The 23,292-nt window shown below is 36.9% G+C and overlaps 1 protein-coding gene across 1 annotated transcript in view; it reads left to right on the top strand.

Annotated features, from left to right (window-relative positions):
• Nucleotides 1-23,292, top strand: part of Cntn3 (contactin 3) — a 386,288-nt gene that overhangs the window by 245,354 nt on the left and 117,642 nt on the right. The window contains exons 6-8 of the mRNA XM_050149360.1: nucleotides 18,750-18,953; nucleotides 19,887-19,989; nucleotides 20,978-21,162. Coding sequence (XP_050005317.1) covers nucleotides 18,750-18,953; nucleotides 19,887-19,989; nucleotides 20,978-21,162 — 492 coding nt within the window. The remainder of the gene's footprint in view (nucleotides 1-18,749; nucleotides 18,954-19,886; nucleotides 19,990-20,977; nucleotides 21,163-23,292) is intronic.

The raw sequence follows: 23,292 nt of genomic DNA, 5'->3' as shown, positions 1-23,292 counted from the left end.
TTTTTTTTTCATTTCCAAAGTAGTTCAATGATTTCTGAGGCCTAGACATGGTTGAAGTGACAAAGAGCACTGTGGAATCAGAGGCCAAATTCTATCATGGATTACTTTTTTATGAATAAATAAGACTTTCAGCAAATTATAGAGCCACACACTGCTAGAATTATTTAACATTTCCTCTATTTATTTATAGGCAAACCCTATAACAAAAGCATATGTTTTGTGCCTTAGTCACATCCCATGCAAAACTCTGGGTTTTGAAGTTATTGATCTATTAGAGCTGGGAGTCTGCTCACTGAGTCAGGCCCTTTAGGGAGATAACTTGGCTAACAAATGGTGGGTTCTGTTCTTAATTTTTCTCAGAGTACATTTTGAAGCTCATTTACTATAATTCTCCATCCCATTTACAACAGTGAGAGGTGAGAGGGGCATGTGAATATGGGGTCTGTATAAAGGATGGTATGTAGAGAAAGCTAACGGCTTAGTCTTAACTCCTACAAATTATCGGTGTGCTTCTCAAGAATCTTAATTGTGTCTTTCAGGAGCTCATTATTTCTTTTAGACAGAATAAGGAATTTGTGGTCTCTAATTCTCTATTTTGTATTTGCCTTGCAGACAAGGGAGAAGGGAATAGTATAGGTGTTAGTGAATGAACGCAGAACTCGCTCAGACTTTAAGAGCTGGGAGTTCAGCTTAAAGCTGGGCTCAGAGTGGGCTTTCTTCACTTACCTTTGTAAGAGCTTACTTAGCCTTTATGGATCTCAGTTCTATGACCTATGCAATGGAGACAGTGCTTCTTGCATCATAGGATGGTAAATGGTTGAATGGACATGCAAGTGGTATTAATACTGTATCTGTAAAAAGTTGATTATCTTGAAATACTAGTTTTGGGAACTACGACAGCTATTAGTATTTCTAGTCATAGTTTCTAGTACTACTGTTAAGTAATCTCTCAGTATTTGACTCCTTGCAAATGATAGCACATAAAACATAAAGTATAAGGTATCCTGAGGAATGACAGCAGCAACTGACATCTGTCCTCCCCATGCACCATCACCATCAAACATACATACATACATACATACATACATACATACATACATACATACAGAGAGAGAGAGAGAGAGAGAGAGAGAGAGAGAGAGAGAGAGAAAGTTACACTCATCTTATTAGCAAGAAGATGTGTGTCTTTTCTCCCATGGTACCAAAATACCTTCCACAATTAGTCTAACTTTTTAATTTGGTGGCAGTATCATTTTAGTCCCTTTTTTTCCTGCAAGTAACTAAGCTGATTTTATTCCATGAAATTTGCCCATAAATGCCTACTAAACCACATAGGATCTGAGAGATAAAGGTCACTGATTTCTAATAATTAAATTTTACTTTAGTATTCTCTTCAATTTCTCCCCTCAGTAATTTGGACTCAAAGTCCTCGTGAGCTGTTGACAGTGTGAATCCAAACTGAAAAATTCCTCAGTCATGGAGGACGAGTGCCAGGAGCAGATATATTGATCTCTGATACAGAAAGCAGCAGGGATGAACTTCAATAATTAACTTAAAATGTGGTAACTAACATAAAAGATGGAAAGAGAAAAATTTAGTGAAGTAGCTATCTCAAATTTACATCAAACCCAAGTCTTCAGATTTTATCCAGGCCTTCCTGCTGTGCTGACTACCAGTGATTTCTTTGTTGAGGTTGTAAAACGTCAGTCTATTTTTCTCGTGTCCGTGTGCCTGTAGGCAATTTGTGGGGCGCCCTATGAACCCATAAAGCAAAGAGGGATGACTATATCGTGAACCCCCTTACAATATGATTTGTCAGAAATGATTGTCAAATATAAACCTGTTTAGTAGACTTTCTCTTGCTAAAAAGGTATTTTGTAAAAATAAATATGTTATTGGATCTTAACAGCTATTTTCAACAAGTCTGTCTCTTCCTTTTCAATCGTTATCAAAATTTGGGTATTTGTGTGATATAAATTGCCTTACATTTAGTTTTATACTCATTTAAAAATACAACATTTCAATTCTAACATTAGTGATTTGACCGCTGTGCAATTAATTTGTTCCATCAAAAAAATAAGTAATTGATATATCTTGAATGTTTTAAGTACACAACAAACTTCTAACCTATTAGGGCCTAAGTGAGTACTTGTAGGATATACTTTCATGTAAATGTATTCTTTCAAATACATCAAAACAAATCTACCTTTTGAGAAATATTTTCATAAGTAAAAATTGAAAACACTGTGTGTATGCATATGTGAGTGAACATACATGCATGCACTCATGGTTTATGTGCATGAGTTCATGTAAGCATATGAAGTGTGCCTGAGCCTTCAGAGGACTGAGGGTGGCATCTACTGTATTCCCATATTACTGTCCACCTTCTTATTGGAAGTAGGATCTCTTTCTGAAGCTGAATCTTACAGTTTTGCCTGGACTAGCCCACCTGTCTCTACTTGATGGGATTACATGCATAGACCAGGCACACATAGCTACATAGCTTTTATGCATGTGTTGGGAATTTGAGTGCATGGCATCTTGCAAAAGTTCTTTCCCAGTAAATCATATCCCTAGCTCCAATGAAACTATTTTCAGCAGAAGTAGACTAACACTACTGTGGACTGTTTGGCTGCCAAGTGCAGCGATGTTAGGACATCATGCCTTTACCTTCAACCATGATGGCTATTGACTAATAACATTCTTTATTTTAGAACATTTGGTTTTGAGAATGTCATACATGAGTACTGTATTTATGTCATTTCATCCCACTTTTCTTTCTGTGGTCTCTCACTCCCTCCTCAACTTCACAACCTGATATTCTCTTCTTCTTTAATAATTACTGGTTATGTGTGTGTGTACATACATGATAACTTTATAAATTATTGTTCTTATTTATATGAGTTTAGTCCTGACCACTTGGGATTGGATAATCTATCAGGAGCTTGTCCTCAAAGACTAATTCTCTCTCCCTCAGTAGCCATTAATTACTTGTAGCTTATTCAACTCCAGGATGAAAATTCATCAAACTGAAGGAAAGAGAAGACCATTGTAAATCATCTAGGTCTCATTTTCTATGTATGACATTAGAAAGTCAAACACAAATTAAATTTCATTTTCATACCCTGTTCCGTATGTCATTATCACAGTTCTAAAGTTATGTTGAGTAGGGGCCCTTTTTTTCCCCTCATTTTCTCCTGTTCTCTGAATCCCACTCAAGACAATAGTGTGAAGGCGAATGTTTCCAGAACAGCTGTTCTGGTTTGAAAGGCAAAGCAGTCTTTCCTGACTTCAGAGGGGTGTGATGCGTTTCTATGAAGATTAGAGACAGCCATCTGACATTGAGACACAATTATTCCCATTTGGAAGTATTTTCAAAAGCAAGATAGAAATAGAAGCCCAGATCACCTCTAGCTTTTACTGCAGCACAGAAAGCCACAGGCGACTCCCCAGTTCTCTTCCACCACCTGTACTGTGAACCCCTGCCTCGCTGGGGCTCTTCACTCTGTCACATCAGTTGATGAGCCTCAGTCAGAGTTCGACTTTGTTCACTTTCTATTCTGAGAAGACAATTTTTTTCTAGTAAATTTAGATTGGCTTGCATACTTTCATGGATAAAGTTTAATTTTATGTTTTGCTGCATAACAGTTTCATTTGACTTGAACCATAAATATCCGTTCATTTGGTTGCTTTGATGGTAATTTATTCTTCCCATTATTTCTTTCTATATTTATATGTATAGAAAGAACTATATGTGTGATGAAGTTTATCACCTTGTCTCCTCCAGAACTTCCCTAAGAAACAGCTCCTGTTGTTCAATTTGGTAGGCCATGGAGCTCAGACACCACATACTACCTTTTTATGGCTTCTTGCTGTCAACAAAGCAGAGAATCCTTGTTGAGCAGCAGCATCTAAAGCTTTATGGCTTTGCTCCCTGACTTTGCCTATCCTTTAGTTTTGGATCAGAGATGGTAGGGTGTAGGAGGAAGCTGCTTGTTCATTTCCTGGCCTCCCAAACTCCAAAAATTATTACACAGAAACTATATTATTTGAAACATTGCTTGGCCAATGACTGTAGCATATTCCTAGCAAGCCTTTACATATTAAATTAACCCATTTCTATTGTTTTATATTTTACCACAAGGCTTGTGGCTTACTGGCAAGGTTCCGGCTGGCAGCTTGCATCTTTACCCTCTGGCAGCTCCATGGCTTCTCACTGACTCCGCCTTCTTTCTCCAAGAATTCAGTTTAGTTTTCCCACACCTACCTCTGTTCTCCCCTGCACAGACCCAAAAGGGTCCTTTATTAACCAATGGTCTTCACAGAATACAGTGGGGAATCCCACATCAGATGAGATGCTGTGACTTAGGTTTTTTAACCCTAGCACTCAGCTTCTTCCACAAAAATCTATATTGTTAATGTTTGACTTATTTGTAATATCTCTTCAAAGGACAGCAAACAAGATGGTAACAAACTGAAGACAATAACCCTAACTACATTTATTGAATGAACATTTTTTCATGCTGACTTGCATGTACTTTATGTAATGTGACTCTTTGAATCCAAGTCCTCATTTCCATGGACTCAAGCCAACATGCATCAAAATAGTCTATGAGAAATGTGTGTATTTTGGCCATATACAGATACATACTTACTTTTTGTCAATACTCCCTACTCTTCTTGACTACCAACATGCTGAAACATTATACAGCCCTCACTTTTCAGTGCTGAGCAAGGGCATCCAGTCACAACTATGAGCCAGTCTTGCAATCGTGAGACAAACAACAAAGACTGTAGTGTACCTTGTTGCTAACTAGTGGTATCTGAAAGGCTAGCTAAAATAAATGTACTTTCATTTAGTGACATCTCCAGTTTGCAATGGCTTCATCAAGATACAGCCTCTTTTTAAATCTAGGTCTATCTATACAATATAACAGCTATTTATATAATATGTTCATGGTATTACATATTTTAAGTAATTTAAAGACTATTTCAACTGCACATAAGGGTCTATGTAGGTTACGATTATACCATATTACCTGAAGATTTTAATATCCATGAGCATCCTGGAAGAAACCATACAGACACACAGGAAAAACTATGGTTTCTTACATAGTCCTTGGAACAGCTTATATTATAGGTATTCCAGTTGTCTTCCTCTTCCAAACAAACAAAAACAAAAAACAAACAAACAAACAAAAAATGGGCACAGCCTGCAGAAAAATTTCTCTGGCTTACAGGGTAATTGTGTAGATTGTGTGGTTAGATCATACTCATGGAATTTTAGGGTTTTTTCTTTTTGTTTGTTTGTGTTTTATCTGTCTGATGTTCATGTTTATATCACTCCCTAAATTGTTTCTTATATAACAACGAAACATTTATAAAACAGTGAAAGGTCTTTGAAAATTTGAAGAGATATGATGTCTTAAACACTAGCTGTCCCTGATCCTATTCAATTCATGAATAGATTTTAGATGTCACACTCTGGTTTTCCTCCCAACTGTGAGTAGCTGCATGGAGAATCGGCCTGTGAATAGTGTATGCTGCCACCCATCCTTCAAGTTTCAAGTCTCTCTTTTATATTTTTGAGAAGTTAAACTCAATTTTATTTAACTTTTATTAGTAGTATACATGTTGTGTAGGCATGTGTGTAAAAGAGAGAATGAAAGAGGAGGGAAGATTGAGAGGTGCATACATGCCACAATGTCTGTACAGAGGTCAGGTGACACTTTTAGGGTGTTGATTCATGCATTCCACATTTACATACATGAAGTCAGGTCAGCAAGCTTGAGTAGCAAAGGTGGTTCTATGTACTTTGCTACTTCCCTGGCTCTAAACTCTTTCTGAGTAAAATAATGAAATCCTCTTTGCATGGTCTTAACTGCCTCATCTGAGAAAATGGGGCAATACATAAGTTAATGACTATTAATTGTTAAGGTCACTGTGTAGCTCAAAGTAAGTAATCAAATTTACTTGCTTTTATATTCAATTTTTGCTAGTTACTCTTCCACTGAACTTCACTTAGCTCTAATTTTTATATTTTTGAGAGAAAACAATTTCATCATTCTCCAAGTTATAGTGACTTTGTTTCTTTTTGATGGAATGCATGTGCTAGTTTTTTTAATAGAGTAAACATATCAAAAACAACAAACTTCCTAGGTTCTATATGAGAGAATCCTCTACTAACAATAACAGACATGTAGATACTCCAGTTTTCATGGTAATGACACATATCCTAAAGAATCTGTGACCTACATGTTAGTAACCAAAGGTTCAGTCTTTGTATTTTAGGTAGGAATAAAAGCTGGGATCAGAAAAATCAAGTAAATTTACTGAAGTTCCTCCCTTAAAACATGAACTTACGCCTAACCCTGAAATTCTGTAACTTTAAAGCAAGACTGTCTATACTTCAAAAGATGCTCTAGAAAGCATATTTTAATTTGTTTTTGCAATAAAAAGATGGCCTGCTGAAGCGTGAATGTACACTTAATAGAATTTGCACTTTTTGAACTTGTTTAATACTATATTTTCTGTAATCTTTTTTTCATGTTAGGTGATACAGAAACATCCCTTAATATCTACATTTAAGGATCAAAAATGAATTTAGTGTTATTCTTGGCACCATTAAAAACTCTCTAACCATGTAGGAGTTGGTTACCAACTTGTTATTGCTAAGACTCTTACTATTGTGTTGCTTTCCATTCCCACAGAAGAACAGTTGGTGCAAACATAGATTCCTGAGCTCAGATTTGAAATTGCTCTAGAGAGAAGCAATGAAATTTATTACTGTCAGAGCTCAGCCATGATAAGTGTCTGTGGACTTCAAATACGGTAAGAGTTATGAGGTCACTTGATGTAAAACATGGTGCCTCAAATATTTCATGACCAAATGTAAGCTGGAAACCAGGAAATATTTTTGTTACATGCCAACCATAGGTCAGCTAATTTAATTAATAAAATAAAGGATGAAATATATAAAGATGCTAATAAATTTCCCATCAGATACACTATTGAAATAAAATAGAGACAAAAGCCTGAGCACTTAGGCATTCTCATAGTAAACACAGCATATGCCTTGAAGAAAGACAGGGAAGGTGTCTAGATACACAGGACTACAGTCTCGCAAGGTAACTAGCACAGTGCAGTTTTCACCTAGAACACATTGCTGCCATGAGTTCACAGGGCAGGAGAGCCATTATGTTAGCTGAGATGATATTAACGAAAGCCATTAAAGCATTATGTGGTTTGTCATCAGAACAACCAGGAAATCAACTGGTTTTCCAGCTGTTTATTTGGGATACATAAATACTATATAGTTAGGGGGAACAAATTAAACATGTAGTACTAAATTACTCATTGGCAAAATAAAGTTCACACTTCTTGCAGTTGAAACAGAATCAATGAACAGTTGGGTCAAAGGATTAGAATTCCTAGGTAAGTTTATGCATGACTTTGATCAAGGAGGAATGTAATGCTTCTCTGCTGCAAATCTACATATTTGCTGCTGGCAGGGAAAACTTTTCATCTTGCTGGTGGAAGAATACTCACAGGACTGCTGTTTTCTTCTTTCCACAGTCAGGCCTGTTTCTTTTATTAGAATCTCTTTATACAGAAACGTCTGAAAGAGGGAGCAGGTGCTTCCATGGAATTTCTTTATTTTGTTTCAGGTAAATATATTTGGAGCCAGAGCAAGGGAAAAAAAAAGAAAGAAGCTATGTATTTAGAACTTCTATTTTAAGCTCTGTCTCTTAGGGAAGCTGAAAAGAAATTTAATTGATTTAGTAAACACAAACTGTATTACAATTTATGAATAACTCAAAAGAATTTCATCGTTCTTAGATTACAATAAATAATTGGATGTGTTTGAAAACTAGCTCCCTTTTGTCCATTTGAGTGTGGTGATGAGAGATTTGCCACAGTTCTTCATGGGTTGAAAGGTGCTAAACTAATGGTTTTAAGTTGAATTAGAGCACATTTCCTTTCCATGACTTTGGCTCTGATTTTCATGTCTCTGCCTCATTGGATCTCGTATAGGTTTGAAAATCCCATTGGAACCATGATTCACTGGATATTTTACATCGAAGCAAGAGTTTGATTATACTAGTTGTCCCCACTAAAAGTGAGATGAAAGACAGTAACCCCAAAAGCAGGTACAGTGAGTGAGATTAGCATAGCAGTGGAACACTAGATTCATAGAATGTATTAGTTAAAATGACTCCATGACGTAGTTTACATAAGTGCTACCATTTATTTCTTACAATCTTCTTTAATTGCCAAATAGAGCGAGCATACATCCATTATTGAAATTGTAAGTTAGTAAATACTAAAGCTGAATAATGGAAAGTGGAAGTATTACTGACCATCATTGGTGGCACTACATAAGAAATTAGGACTCAGACATTGAGACCTTTTTCTTTGCAATCATGAGGACCCGAATTCATATCTCATCACCCATTTAACTAGCTGGACATCCTACAAATGGCTATGCTATCAACTCCAAGGGATTTGATGCTATCTTGTGGCCTCCTCACTTACAGGCATGTGTTGCACTCTCCCCCCCCCCCCGCCTCTTCTGCCCCCTCTCTTTATCTCTCTTTCTCTTTATCTCTCTCTCTCTCTCTCTCTCTCTCTCTCTCTCACACACACACACACACTCACATACATATAAAGATAAATAAATGTTATTTTAATTAGATAGTCTTAGGTGTAATAAACAGTTACCATTTTGGAAGGTATTAAAGGCACAGTGTGAGCATTAAAATGTTATTTTATTATTTTTCTGTAATTTTTATCCTAAGGATTCCTTATTACTACTTATGCTATGCAATTACATTCAACATCTAGAAAAGTGGATGCATGGGAGTGAGGAATGATCAGTTACCAGAGTCAGGGTGGGTAGTAGGGAGATATTAATCAAAGGCCATGAAGTTTCAGGTAGAAACTAGAATGATCTTTTTGATTACTATTGCATAGTTAATAGTTAGAATATATTCTGTATTTTAAAATTGACAAAAAGGTAAATTTTTATGGATTGACCATACAATAATAAGCATGTGAGCTTGAACCAATCAAGATGACAAATTATATGTGAGTATAAAAACGTTACAGTTTATGCTATCTGAAATGTGCAATTATTATTTGTCAATTAAAATACAAAAAAGTATCTATGAGATTATAATACTAAAAAAATCAGAATTTTAATTGAGAAATAAATTTGAATAGTTACATTGTGGTTCTTCGTGTACTGCCTAACCTCAGCAGAACTTTCCTTTTAGCTGAATTATTAAAATCATAGAAAATGGAGATGCAAGGTTTTTTTTTTTAAGTCTTGTCTTCAGGGTAATAAAGTGATAGCTATTTCATTTCACATGTGTGCTTTTCTAGAATAAAAGAGTTTTGGGAAAACAGTGAAGCTGAGTCTGTTTATTGATTAGCATAAGAAGAGAGAAATTGAGATCGTCTGTTTTCCTGTTTTTTTTTTCTATCAATTTCTTTAAAACTTGTAAAATTCTGTGTAAATGTAAATATGAGTTTGAACAGGAGGCCCCTGTGAACTCCAGTGTGTCCTCTAAGGTCACAGAAACTGCCATCTATTGAGAGCACCACCTGGCTGGAAGGGTGGTTGGAAATTACGCTTAATTATTGATGTCTATAAAAGTCTTTTTGTCCTTACATTTATTAGATGATAAGGCATAATATTTAATCAAATGTTTAAAATCAGGCTCCTTTTCAATATTTTCATTGTATGATTTATAATGAAACTGTCTCTTTATTTTATCCTCTCTTTCAGAAAAGTCAAATAAAAGGTGTAAGGGTAAGGGTCTTTGATGTTGGTGTTGTTTTATTTTGCATAGTGTTTTGAGACAGAATATCTTTGTGTAGCTCTGGCTGTTCTGGAACTCATTCTGTAGATCAGGCTAGCCTCAGACTCAGAGATCTGCCAGCCTCTGCCTCCTGAGTGATATGATTAAAATTGTGTGCCACACTGTTCAACAAAGGTGTAAGGTTTAATTGAAGACTTGATGTGCTAATGAGGTAAGTAACAGCAGCAGAGGCGTGTGTGTGTGTGTGTGTGTGTGTGTGTGTGTGTGTGTAAGAGCAAAAGGAAAAAAAATACTTCAAGAATTTATCCAACTTCCTTTGGAGTGATTATGTATTATCAGTGGTGAGAAGTCCCTTATTTATCTAAGGACATAGTTCAGTCACTAAAGAACTCTCCTCAGACACACATATGTACACAACTCCTGTAAGTATAAGGTATACAAGGCAGGCTTGTCATTCCAGGCTCTGAAGATAGAGATAAGGGATCCCAGAGCAAGGTAGATAACTAGACCTGTGAACTCTTGAGTTGAAGAGACCCTTTCTTGATATGTAAAGGCTACACACAAGTACACCACACACACACACCACACATACAACAGACATACACACATAACACACACACACATGAACCATACACAGATACATACACATTTTACACACACACACACACACACACACACACACACACACACACACTCAGGAGAAAAGAAGAAAAACTGAGAGCCTTAAATACAGTAGGGTGACTTCATCTTTTAATGATCTCATTTCTACTTACCACTGAAAATTGATGTTTTATTTTATTTTAAAAGCTCAGGCACATAGAAGAGAGCAATCATGTTCCCATGGCATTCTTTAAAAGGGAGCTTAAACTTTCATAAATGAAAAATCAGACCTAATGAGAAATGGGCTACATTTTGTGAGTCTCTTCCTTGGTTCCTTTGCCTTTAATTATTTCAGCTATTTTATTGCACCTTTTCATGACTCTGGAGTTCTTTTGAATCATCTGCAGCCCTACACAGACCCTCTCTGGAATTAGCCTCTTAGAGTTGATGTGGGAATTATAACCCAAAAGCACTACCTTCGGATTCATTACAGGGAAGGCTTCCTGTAGTTAGTTTGTTCTGAAGAAATTTCCATTTTGCAAGGGCAGTGTAAATTTTGCATATCATTTTAATAGCAAGGTAGGTCAATCAAAGTATAATTGGCTCCAATTAGCACTCCCATGAGCTGTAAGGTTTCTTATATCTCCTAGACTGCACTTAAAAAGAAAACGCTATTTACTGACACCGAACCCGTAAGACTTGTTCACTAGTTACTGTGAGTAATGAGGAAAGTGCGTCTCCAAAGACACAGTACTTTGGCAGATGCTTAAGGCCTGCACACCAGCATGCATGTGGTATCAAGCATTGCCAAGTGAAAATTCCCTATGACAAAGCACTTTGTTTCTTCGGTACAAGAAGGCTTTGGTTATGAAAACAATGATTTCCTGTATTAGGTTGGAACTAATCTTAAAATTGCTTCCTAATATTTTTTCAGGGTATTCGAATCCTTATATAATAAAAATAGAGAAACAACCAATTCTGTCTTATATACTCTCATGGTGATATATAAACTTGATTGGTTTAAGAAACACCTCCCTAGAAAGGATTAAATGAGGTGAAGAGCTACCATGAATGTGGGCAGCACAGTTGGGCAGGGATCAGAAAAGGGATGAAGGAGAAAGCAAGCTGAGTTTAAGCATTCCCCTTTTCCTGTTCCCTGACTGCCCTGTAGGATATAACTGATTGCCTCACACTCCTGTTTTTATGGTTTCCAAGTCACAACAGTACCTAATATGGCGAGTCAAAAGAAATCCTTCTTCCTTTGAGTTGGATTAGTCAAGTATTTCTCTGTAAGAGATGAGGAAAAATACAAATGTTTGAACTGTTGTTCTATGATTTTCTTCCCCAGTCCCAACATCGTACCAATTCCCTTTCCATATAAATGGGGGATTAAGTTCCTTGAATCAAGATTCTATCTGGGACCTGGACAACTTATTATATAGATAGAGATAGAGATATATAGATATAGACATCACAATAATTCTCACTAGTTCTTTTAAACTCATTTCCCCCTGGGGAAATGTAAACTGATTTCTTTTAGTAATGGTCTGCATTCACCAGCCTCGTGGGAGGAAGGATGTCAGTCAAAGCCTTGCAATGGTTTTGCCACTTCTTCTTGGGTATCAAAAGCCACTGATGCACAGTCTGATTGCCACTGCATATGGTTCCAACTCTCACCCTCTTGTCTTGCGATCTCCTTTGTTTAAAAAAAGGAAGAATAAGGTCAATCCAATGTAAACAACTTGACATGGTGATTGGACATGGGGAAATTTGTTGAAAATAGCATACGAAAAAAAGCAATAAGCAGTGATCTTTACAGATGCCTGGAACATAGGCAGGCAAGAAGTCCGTTCTATCAGTGTCAATAGCAGTGCTACCAAAGAAAAGGGGAGAGGAGAGGCAAAGAGAGTGGGGAAGAATACTCTAAACCATTCGGTTTATAAGCAATTAAAAATTAGATGTGACTCCTAGCCATGCACAGGATCCTAACTGTCCACCCAGGACTAGCCTAAAAGCATCATAATTCCAGGCCTTAACACAGTTCTGCTTAGAAACTCACAAGTCAGACTTAACAGGGCTCAAAGTCAAAATTGGTTCAATAGATATTCATAATCATCCAGAGAAATCTGCTGTATACAATAACTATTTATAAAATAGCTTTTGAACAACAGCCCCTTGAAATCTCAGGAATGCCTCTGATGCCTCATGCTAACTCCTAACACTTGACCATTCTTTCTTGCTTTCGTTTTATTTTAGATTGTAGGATGTGCACTGTATCCCAGACTGTCAGCCAAGTGGCATCACCTGTAAGCCTCAGAGCAGAATCCTCTTTTCAATTGTTTGAATCACTGATAAAAAATCTTGAATGACATCAAGTATGCCTCCTTGCACTTTTAAATATGTCTCATCTTAAAAATAGGTCAGACTTCCCCAATTGGCGCCACGGAAAATGGCCCAAGTTACTTTTACAATTTTGCCTAACTGCATTTTTGTTTGACAGGATTTCTTCTAGAAAATGCCTGGGCTCAGGATTAAATCTCCTTCATAATAGAATTTCATAATGGAACTAGAAACAAACCCTCTAATGTCGGTAGTGTGTGCATTAATATTTTCTCCAGGTAAACACCAGAGTGGCATATTTCATGTTAAATTGGCCAGTCGTACACTTCAGTGACCTGGGAAGGAATGTGGCTGACAAAGTGACATCATCCATCATGGACTACTTTTCAAAAACCTGAATTTCAGAACTTTGTTCTCTTTATTTATGGCTTATTTATGTTCCATTTATTTATAGCTTCCTAGTAATAAAAAATATTTGCTATTCCTTATACCCTTATAGCTTTGTTAATATAAAGCCTAGCGGTCACGATTTTTTTAACCATAGTGTGTTTATGATTTCTTCAACATGTTGTGAAAGGTTTTGTAGAGTCTCATTTATTGGTGTCTATGAAATTATCATTATATCTTATTTATAATTTTATATAAAATTATGCTGAATCTTCCCAAAGGATTCTGAACTGATACATATTTGGCTTTGCAGTGCTTAATTGACACTTATGGAAAATGAAATTTATTACAAGTAAACTCTCATAATATTACAGTAGATATTATTTTTTATTCAAAATGTAATAACTTATGTATTTCTCAAATGTTTTTAATCAGACCTATGACCTATAAATTTTAACATACTCATAAAGCAGCAAATGAAAAAACTTGATGCAGATTTTCCTTTAAGACAAAAATGTCTTTAAACAAGATGGGTAGTATAAACTTCTACTCACTTTTCATGACATTGTAAGCAGAATTAGACACAGGTATAAATCATTTCAGTAAGTCTTTACAGATCTGAATATTTGTGAAAAGTAATCCCTAGTTGACTTTGAGAGGTGTGGTCACTTTTCTCTTCTGGAATATTCCATTTCTGTCCTCCTACATATTAATCCTTATAATTATATTCTTTAAAGCATAATTCCCCTTTTGGCTTTCTAACTTCAGCCTCACATCACTCCTTTTATTTCTATTATTTGGGAGATTTTTTTAATACATAGTATTATGTCATGGATACTTTTAATTGCTGACTTGACATGATCTAGAGTTCCCTAGTAAGAGTCTCATGAAGAAATTATCTAAATATGTTGACCCATTAGCATGTGTAGCAGTGGTTTTGGATGCTTTCATTGCAATGGAAGTACTGTCCATTATGGCATCATCGTCCCCTTAGTTTTGGGTCCTGGTCTGTGTAAGTGTATAAAGAAGACAGCAGTGGTGAGCATGTGTGCATTCTATCTGCTTTTGCCTGTGGCTGTGGGTAGCTCTTGAAGTTCCCACCTTAGCTTCCACAATGATAGGCTATTCTCTGAGATTGTGGGCTAATATAAAACCTTTATGCCCTTAATTGCTTTTGCCACGGTATTTTATGACAACTATAGAAGTAAATCCAGGAAACATTGTAAATATTTATTTGTTGTTGACTATTAGCAATAATGTTGATTTCCTACTAGAGCTGTTACTAATCCACAACACAGTTACTAAAACCAGCATGAATTTGTTGTAAAACATTAAAGTTCAACAGGAATTTCCTCGGATTGACAGCACGGTACTGGGAATTGCTTGTGCTGTATTCTTTCCAGAACCTTGGCCAAGGCTTCGTTGCCCTTGCTTTTGGCAGCTGCCAGTGGCTGCCTATATTCCTTGGCTCTTGGCCTCCGGCAAGTAATCAGCTCCCTCAGACTTCTGCTCATTAGTCAGCCCTTTTGCTGACCTTCCTGTGTGTCTTTCCTTAGAAGGATCCCGGTGATTGATTACATTAGGCACATTCAGGTTCACTGCAATGTCCTTAACAGCACATCTTTAGTGTAGCCCCATGGCCGGGTGTAGAACTTCCCCAGTGCTGCACTGACAAATGCCTGCAAACTTAGTAACCCAGGTATATGGAAGCCCAAAATCAAATTATCAGTTTCATTGACTAAAGTCAAGATATAGGCAGATATGCATTCCTGTTGTTCTTTTGGAGGCTGAGGGGAGCTCCTGTTGCCTGCCCTGTTGTCATTTACAGGATACCTGCAGTCACAGCTCTTCCCAGAACATGGTATCTTAAATATCTCTCTATGAAAATGAAAACTCCTGCTCTGGTGGGCAGAGTTTCTTCTTACTTCTCACCCTGCCTCCCCTTGCTCATTATCGTCCTTACAAAGACTCTTGACTGGCTCAGATTATCCAGGAAAATCTTCCCATCTCAATGCCCTATGCTGCTTACATCTGCAGAGTCCCTCTTCTTTGCCTAAGGACACATCCCTAGGTTTGCAGGGCTGATGTGGAGTACTAGGGTCAGTTATCCTGCACGATACACTAAGAGTCACCCAAACGCTTGAGTTTTGATTTAGATATGTGAAAACCTCACCGAGCACATGCTTCCTCACCCCCTACTTGCGTCTCAAAGTCTATTTCAAGTATTTCCTCCTCCAGCTACAAGGGGCCTCTTCTCCATACTTCTGTTTCTTCTTGCTGTTTTTGTTTGTTAGTGGTCAAGAGTCGTTATTCTCTGGACTCTTCTGAGGGTATATTAGAATGGAGCTCTATTTTATTATTCACTTCCATATAAATGAGTGCCTAATTTAACATATAGAAACTGTACTGTTGGGATATTTAGAAAAAGGAAGTGCTTATGAAACTTTAAAATCACCCTTTACAGCATAAAATATTTATGATGCATCATTTAATAAAGATTGTAAATGAATTAGTCCTGGGTGACGTTTTAAGGTTGGAGTTCATCTCTGTAATTTAGAGGCTGTCTATGCATGGGTGTGTGAGAGACTTCTGTGTCTGCCTGATGACACTAATTCCTGAAGGGAGAGTGTGAGTCCTCACTGCTGCAGACAGCAGCTTCTTGCCTTTTGCCCTTTTCATTATGAGGAGTTTCATTCCTTCTACTCACTAAGTGCATTAACAGGGAACCAGTTTCCTCTTTTTGTGGTATCAGTGTCAGAGGCAGAGAGCCTTATACTGTTTCACACTGGAGTACCGAGCAACTTTTCTGCTCTATCAGACAGAGGCCATCATGTTTGAAAACCCTGGAAGTGAGGTGAGGGTATTATCTCGATGGGAATTTAAGAGAAGAACAATTGTCCCTGGGAAAGAAAGTGTATGAGCCTGAAGAGACCCTTCCTCCAGATCAAAGGGAAGGGACAGTTTTAAATACAGAAAAGTCTGTTGTTCAATGTCAGCAACCAAGTCAGTTCAGGTTCCTGGGAAGTAAACCCAGGAAATCAGATTATAGGATCAGACTTGAACAAGATTCCTGGGGAGAACCTGTAAAAGCAGGAGGGGGGGATTATTTTCAAAAAGAACCAACCGAGAATCAGTTCACATATCTGTCAACAAAAAAGAGAAGAGTCAGATTGCAGCAAAGATCTGAAAATGTTTTGAAAACTTATGTGCTAAGTGTTCCAAACAGAACTGTCCAGAGGAAAAACCCTAAAAGAAGCAGGAATGGTGACAATCAACACTTTCAATAACTTCAGCGAGTTGAGAGGAGTCTGGATGATAGTAGCTGTAGCACCTGCCTCTAGTATGCATGTAGAAGACATTTATCTATCTTCCCTGCAACAGGTTCTTTTCAGTAGGACATGAATGGAGCCACCCATGTACCCCAGAGGTACACACTGATATGTTTGATTCCTTTCTTTAGTTTCCCTGAGCTGTTACTATGACAAAGACAAAAATCATCCCATTCTGGGTGATATTAAAATACTGTATTGGTTTTGGTGCTAGTATTTTTATCATGAGAAGAAAAACAGTAAGTGGACTCAAGTAATACATGTTATTTTGCAATGAATTTTTTAGTTAAAATTACTCTAGATATTTTTCCAAGGTATTACATATACCTATTGCCTTGTGTGAAACTGCTTGCATGAATTTACTGTATGTTTGGTTTTCTAACACTTATGCTGAATTCTTTCAATTCTTCTTATTTTGGATAAACTGCAGTTTATTTTGATTGCCCAATTCCTAAACTGGGAACAAAGTTTTAATATAGCTGGATAATAGAAGAAAGACTACTGTATTAACTCGCTGTCTTGAGCACTTTAATAAGCACAGAAAAAAAATGCTTTCTCTCCATTAAACAAAATGAGATGGAGGGGACATCTGAAAGGTGAACATTGGCTGAGAGCCACAGGAGAACCCTAAAGAGCCTTTACTGCAGCAACAGCCAGTTTTACCAAGTGCAGAAGAAGCTTATCTTGCCTTTTCAACATTATTTTTCTTTAAGATTTATGTAATACAATTATGAGAGTAATAAGCAACATGGGGATAGGCAAGAGACTTATGGGAATGAATGTTTGAGGTTTCTTTTTTTTTTCCATAAAATTCAACAAATAACTTGAGAATTTTCTATCTCATCGTTGACTTAATTACACCCTCATAAAGTATTCTTCACTCTTTGAAAAAAAAAAACAGCATTTATGAATATACAATGTGTGATGTGTTTCCTCGGGTGAGATAGAGCATTGTCATAGACATCACCGTGGATTGTTACTGCCAAGTTCTTCAAATATTCTTATTCTGTTGGCTTTTTATATGTTTTGTGCTCTCCCTGGGGGGCTTTCATCCTTGTGTGTTTGAATATCCCCTTAATATTTATGTCTACTCTTCAGTCATGAAAAAGGTTTATATCCCCTTCCCCTGAAACTCACAGCATCTCTCAAACAAACTTCCTGCCTCCTTTCATAGTGCTCTATATCAAGTGATTGTCCATTCTTTCCAAAAAGGAAAAGTATTTTATGATCTAATTGTGCTTCAAATCTTTTTTACTTGTACCTCATTAAATTTATAGTAATAGCATAAATGTCAAACTTTAAATAATATTAAGCTTCTGGGTTTTAGATCCTCAAATTACTGAGAATTAAGTGTTATAAGTCATAGATTCTGTGTTTGCTTTACTGGCTTCCTTCTTCCTTTTCTCTGTTTTCTTTTGTAATTTCACTAACCTTACTTCATTAGTTAATTCCAGCAAAGATCTTCAAAAAGATTTTTTGAAAATATAGTTACATTCCCATGAGCAGTATACAGAGTCCTCTCACATTTATGGATCCTAGATTTCACATTGATATATATATATATGACATGAAAAAAAGAAGTGAAACTCATTAGGAAAGGGGACTAATGGGAGGGAAGTAGCAAAAGGGCACTGTTGGCATATATGAGAACATGGTCAAAATATTTTCTTTACGTGTATGTCTTTATGAGACCCAATAATATATATGATAAATATGTGGCTATTTAGTCAGAGAGAGAGAGAGGGAGGGGTGGGAGGGAAGGAGAGAGAGAGACAGAGAGAGAAGAGGAAGAATAAAGAAAGAACAAAGAAGACAAAAGTCTTTGTGAGCTCAGGATCATCACATACAAAGACCCAGGAGCCAGAGATGCCCAAGAGCTTGGCAGAGTTTGTGGGAGGGACTTGTGTTGAGATTGAGTCACTAAGTGTTACTCATAAAAAGCTAAGGAACTGTTATGAAGTGGATGTTAGTAATTGCTATAATGTGATTGGTGATTAAAGATATAGAATTATAGAGACATAAATTAAAAAGGAACAAGAGAAAAGCCAACAAAGTGTATAAAAGCATAACCTAGAACAGGGACTAAAAAGAATGCTAAGGTGCTATGTGTACTAGAATGCCAATCAGCAGTGTTCACCATGGCAATATAAAATGAATGCCTAATCAAGTTCTCTTCTACATGACTTTCAAGAAAACATCACTTTTGTACATTTTCAACTGACTCTGGCACACTTTGCTAAGTAATAAAATTTATTTCTTCTTTTGTTAGAACTATCATACGCTTGGGTCTTCAATGAGTATCCATCATTTGTTGAAGAAGACAGTCGGAGATTTGTCTCTCAAGAGACAGGGCACCTCTACATAGCTAAGGTGGAGTCATCTGATGTCGGGAATTACACGTGTGTGGTGACTAGCACTGTGACAAATGCCAGAGTGTTGGGCTCGCCAACCCCTTTGGTGCTACGCTCTGATGGTAAGAGACCTAAAAAGGATGCCTATGAAGTTACTTGTTTTCATTTTTGTCAGCTGTGAGTGTTTTATCATAAACCAGAAAGTTTCACAAAATGAAATTTTAAAAACAATTCTGTGACATGGCCTTCCTGATCACTGCTGAAGGGGTATTTATAAGATTCAGTAGAAAATCAATTTAGGAGTTGGGGTATAGCTTACTGTGTAAAATATTTGCTTCACATATACACAACCCTGGGTTTGATGCTCAGAACTGCACAAAATGGATATGGTGGCACATGCCTATAATCACACAACTGGAGACAGAACAATAACAGGTTCAGAAGTTCAAGGTCATTATGGGTTACACAGTGGGTTTAAAACCAACATGAACTACATTTGCCTTTGGAGAAAAAAAAAGGGGGTACCGATTTACATGCCTGGGTGATTGACTTATTAAATTAAATCATATCTCATACACCATAATGTCTTGCACACAAATATGGAAGCACTTTCCAGTCAGGTATAATTGAATCAGAATGTACCTATATGTTAAATCACTATGTTTTGGTTCCAGGGAGCCATTTATTATGTTTAAAATTGACACTTATGTGATGAGGGTACAATTTAGCAAATCGCCTACTATAATCTTTATACTATAAGAAATTTCAGCAGTGATTAATATGTTACAGATTTCATCTTAAATATATATGTACACATTGAATATAGCATTTCAATGGTTTTCTTTAAAATGTTTTGCACATTGCAGTATTTTTGAATCCAGAGTTCTAAAATGTTATTCTAGGTGCATATTTGGTCAAGGGTTGTTCAGTGAGTCATTCCAGTCACTGAAAGCAGTAGTATGTTCATAGGGGAACCTAATAAAGTTTTATTTACAAGCACAAAATGATGCCATAGGAAACAATGACTCTTGCAATTTTATATTGTGAATTCACAGGTGTCATGGGTGAATATGAACCTAAAATAGAAGTCCAGTTTCCAGAAACTCTTCCAGCAGCTAAAGGCTCAACTGTGAAGTTGGAATGCTTTGCCCTTGGGAAGTAAGTTCTTTAAAAATCTCACATGTTGTTAGGTTACTATCAGCAGGGAGGGAAGGTTCTGTTTTTTTGTACTTAGTACCATAATTTATTTTTATTTACACCTTTAAAATATTTTTATTTTGAAGTATAATACAAGAAATTAGATCTCACTATGGAATTAAAGTTAATACTTTAAAAGATTTTACATCCTCCATTTCTTTTCTGCCTTCTGCTACACTTGATCATGACTTATACCCAATCCTCTCTTTTTTTCCTTTCATGATATGTATGTACATTTATTTGTCTACCTCACCTTGTTTATTACCTAATTTTCAATCTCTTAAATACAATGTGCAAAGGAATAAGCAGATGCAGAAAAGTATACTTAAATGATGTGTTTTGAAGCTCTAAAAAAATTGGAGAAATTGAAAATGCCTTACAAATTCCATAGACTAAGTCAGAAAAAATATTTCTTTTACTATTGTTCATATGTAATTTTCTTCTGCATTTAAAAAACAAGTTGACTGACATGGATGAACAGTTTATTGCAGTAAAATATCATCTCGGCCAGGTGGTGGTGGCACACACCTTTAATCCCAGCAGGAGGCAGGTGGATCTCTGTGAGTTCGAGGCTAGGCTGGTCTACAATACCTAGTTCCAGGACAGGCTCCAAAGCTATAGAGAAATCCTGTCTCGAGAAAACAAACAAACAAACAAAAACAACAACAACAACAAAAACATCTCAAAGATATAAACCTGGGCATGGTAGCACATGCCTGTAATCCTCACTCAGAAGTCATAGCAGCAGGAACAGGAGTGAGTAGAGTGAGCAGCAAATCTGGACTACATCCAAACAAGAATTAAGTCTTTGCATCCACTTATATAATTTACAGCCAGAAGTCTTCTGCAGTTGAAACCTGTGTCTTTGGTTCTCTTAACCAAAGCTTTCTGTTTTTGAGTCTGTAAGATTTCCAGGGAACAGCAACTGACTTAACAATTTTCTTATCAGCCCTGTTCCTCGGATTAATTGGAGGAGAAGTGATGGGATGCCATTTCCCAGCAAAATTAAATTGAGGAAGTTCAATGGGGTGCTTGAAATTCCCAACTTCCAGCAAGAAGATACAGGCTCCTATGAGTGCATTGCTGAAAATTCACGAGGGAAAAATGTGGCAAGAGGACGGCTCACTTACTATGGTAAGCATCAGCTGGGAGGAAATTTGCCTTGTGGTTATTCTTCTTTCAGGGCTGTTTTGCTGGTGGGGGTAGTTATAGCAGAAAGTTGCAGTTTAATTTGTCATTTTCTGTGTTTTATTCTCATTTTGTTAAGCAAGGACAAATATCAGAGAAGGAAAAAGTTAAAAAGAAAGGCAATTTTGCAACCAAATTGAAGACATATTCTTTTATATTTTAAGTGATTCATATGATAATGAAATCTTTCACATTTTTTTTTCTAAGCATGACCTTTCACACTCTTAATCATATAACAGACAGCTCTCTCTGGCTGCTTTCTCCTCTAGAAGAGGTAGCTTTGTGTCTTTATTTGAAAAGCAGATTAAAACTGTTTGCTGAGAAAAGTTTCAGTTATTACATTAGACAAACCAAATAAACTGAAGATGTTGTTGTAGATGGGGATGTTCCACCTAATCCAATAATGTAAATAATGTGTCTGTAGTCTATTTGCTTCCTTTAATTTATTACCACATTTGTTTGATATACTGCTCAGTTTGGGGAAGGAAAGAGTAACGTTTCTTTTATTTAGAGGTCTGTTTTTTTTTTTTTTGAGAAAATGAGATATTCTTTTTGTCTTTTAAATTTTCTTTGTTTAAAACATGCCATTAGGGTTTGATGAAAACATGGTTTGGAAAGTGAAAATATGTTGTTGTACAAAATGCATCTGCAAAAAATGCAGGGAAATAGAAGCTCATTGAATATGTTTGCAATTTAATTATTAGAGACATTGTAAACCTAGTAAGAATTCACAAATTTAATGAAGGGCAAATTGCATTATAGCCTATTTATTTTAGCAAATGGTAATTGAAACAGCTTTTGGTGGTTGTGTATACAGTGTGCATAAATGCTTCAGGGTAGGAAACTGCCAAGACAGCTGTTAAATCTGTAGACATCGTTATGGATCCTCCTTCAACAGTTTGAGTTTGTAAGTATATGGCCTACGACACTATTAATGTTTCTTATATTTCAGGGTTTTAGGAGCTGTCAGGGGCAAAATGAAGGAATGTTTTAATAGTGCGAGTCATTATGTTTTGTAACTTTCCCACCTTGTTTCATAATTAGTTTAATATAAAAAAAAATTCCTGTATGTCAGTGGCTTTAAGTTGGTGGCATGTTATAGAAATAATGGTGGTGTTATTGCTGTTGGTGGTGGTGGTGGTGATGGTGGTGGTGATGCTGATGATCATGGTGGTGGTGATGATCATGGTGGTAATGGTGGTGGTGGTCATGACCATGGTGGTGGCAGTGGTGAGGGTGGTGGTGGTTGTGGTGATGATCATGGTGGTGGTGTGATGATCATGGTGGGCATGCCTGAGCAGCTGAGTCCCCCACTCCCCCACACAAGGAAAATTTCTCATACCCTAACTTATCTTACTCTTTCTGTTCATATACTCCTCAAACACAGCAGGCTCATGGTGTGGGAAATCCTTCTGTATATGTGTTGCTTCTATTAGTTAATAAAGAAGCTGCTTCAAGCCAATGACTTAACAGAATATAGGCAGACTGTAAGATTATATATGGAGAGAGCGGGGGGGGGGGCAAGGAGAGGAAGGGAGGGAGGGTGATGGACTAGTTTAGGAGGTAATAGCTAGCCAATAAGAAGCTAGAGCTAGTAGGCCAAGCTGTTTCTTTGTGGTTATTTCTGGCCTGGGCATCCAGGAATGAACGGGCAGCCTCCTAAAACACAGTCAGAAGTGACAAATGTGAGAAAATTTCTGACTTGTTAAATCAGTGGTTCTCAATTTCCTAATGCTGCAACCCCAGAATATAGTTCCTTATGTTACGGTGACCCACAAAAAGCAAAAAAAAAAAAAATTGCTACTTCATAACTATAATTTTGTTATTATTATTATTCTTTTAAAGCGGGTGTGTGTGAGTAGAGACAAACACGGGACAGACAAAACACGCACGAAAGGAGGAGACACGTGGCTCCCATGTGGGTGTGCTTTAATGGGGGAGAGCACAATAAGGGACAGGTGTGCAAGACACAAGAGGGTGAGGGAAAAGAGAGAATGAGGCCTCGTGGAAGCTCGCTTTTTAACGAGAAGCGCAAGGGTATCTGGGAGAAATGTCCTGCGCCTGCGCGTGCAGGTG

The sequence above is a fragment of the Alexandromys fortis genome, unplaced genomic scaffold (genome assembly GCF_014885135.2).
Source record: "Alexandromys fortis isolate MF-2015 unplaced genomic scaffold, M_Fortis_MF-2015_v1.1 scaffold_48, whole genome shotgun sequence".
Lineage (NCBI taxonomy): Eukaryota > Metazoa > Chordata > Mammalia > Rodentia > Cricetidae > Alexandromys > Alexandromys fortis.
This window is presented reverse-complemented; position numbering and strand designations above follow the sequence as displayed.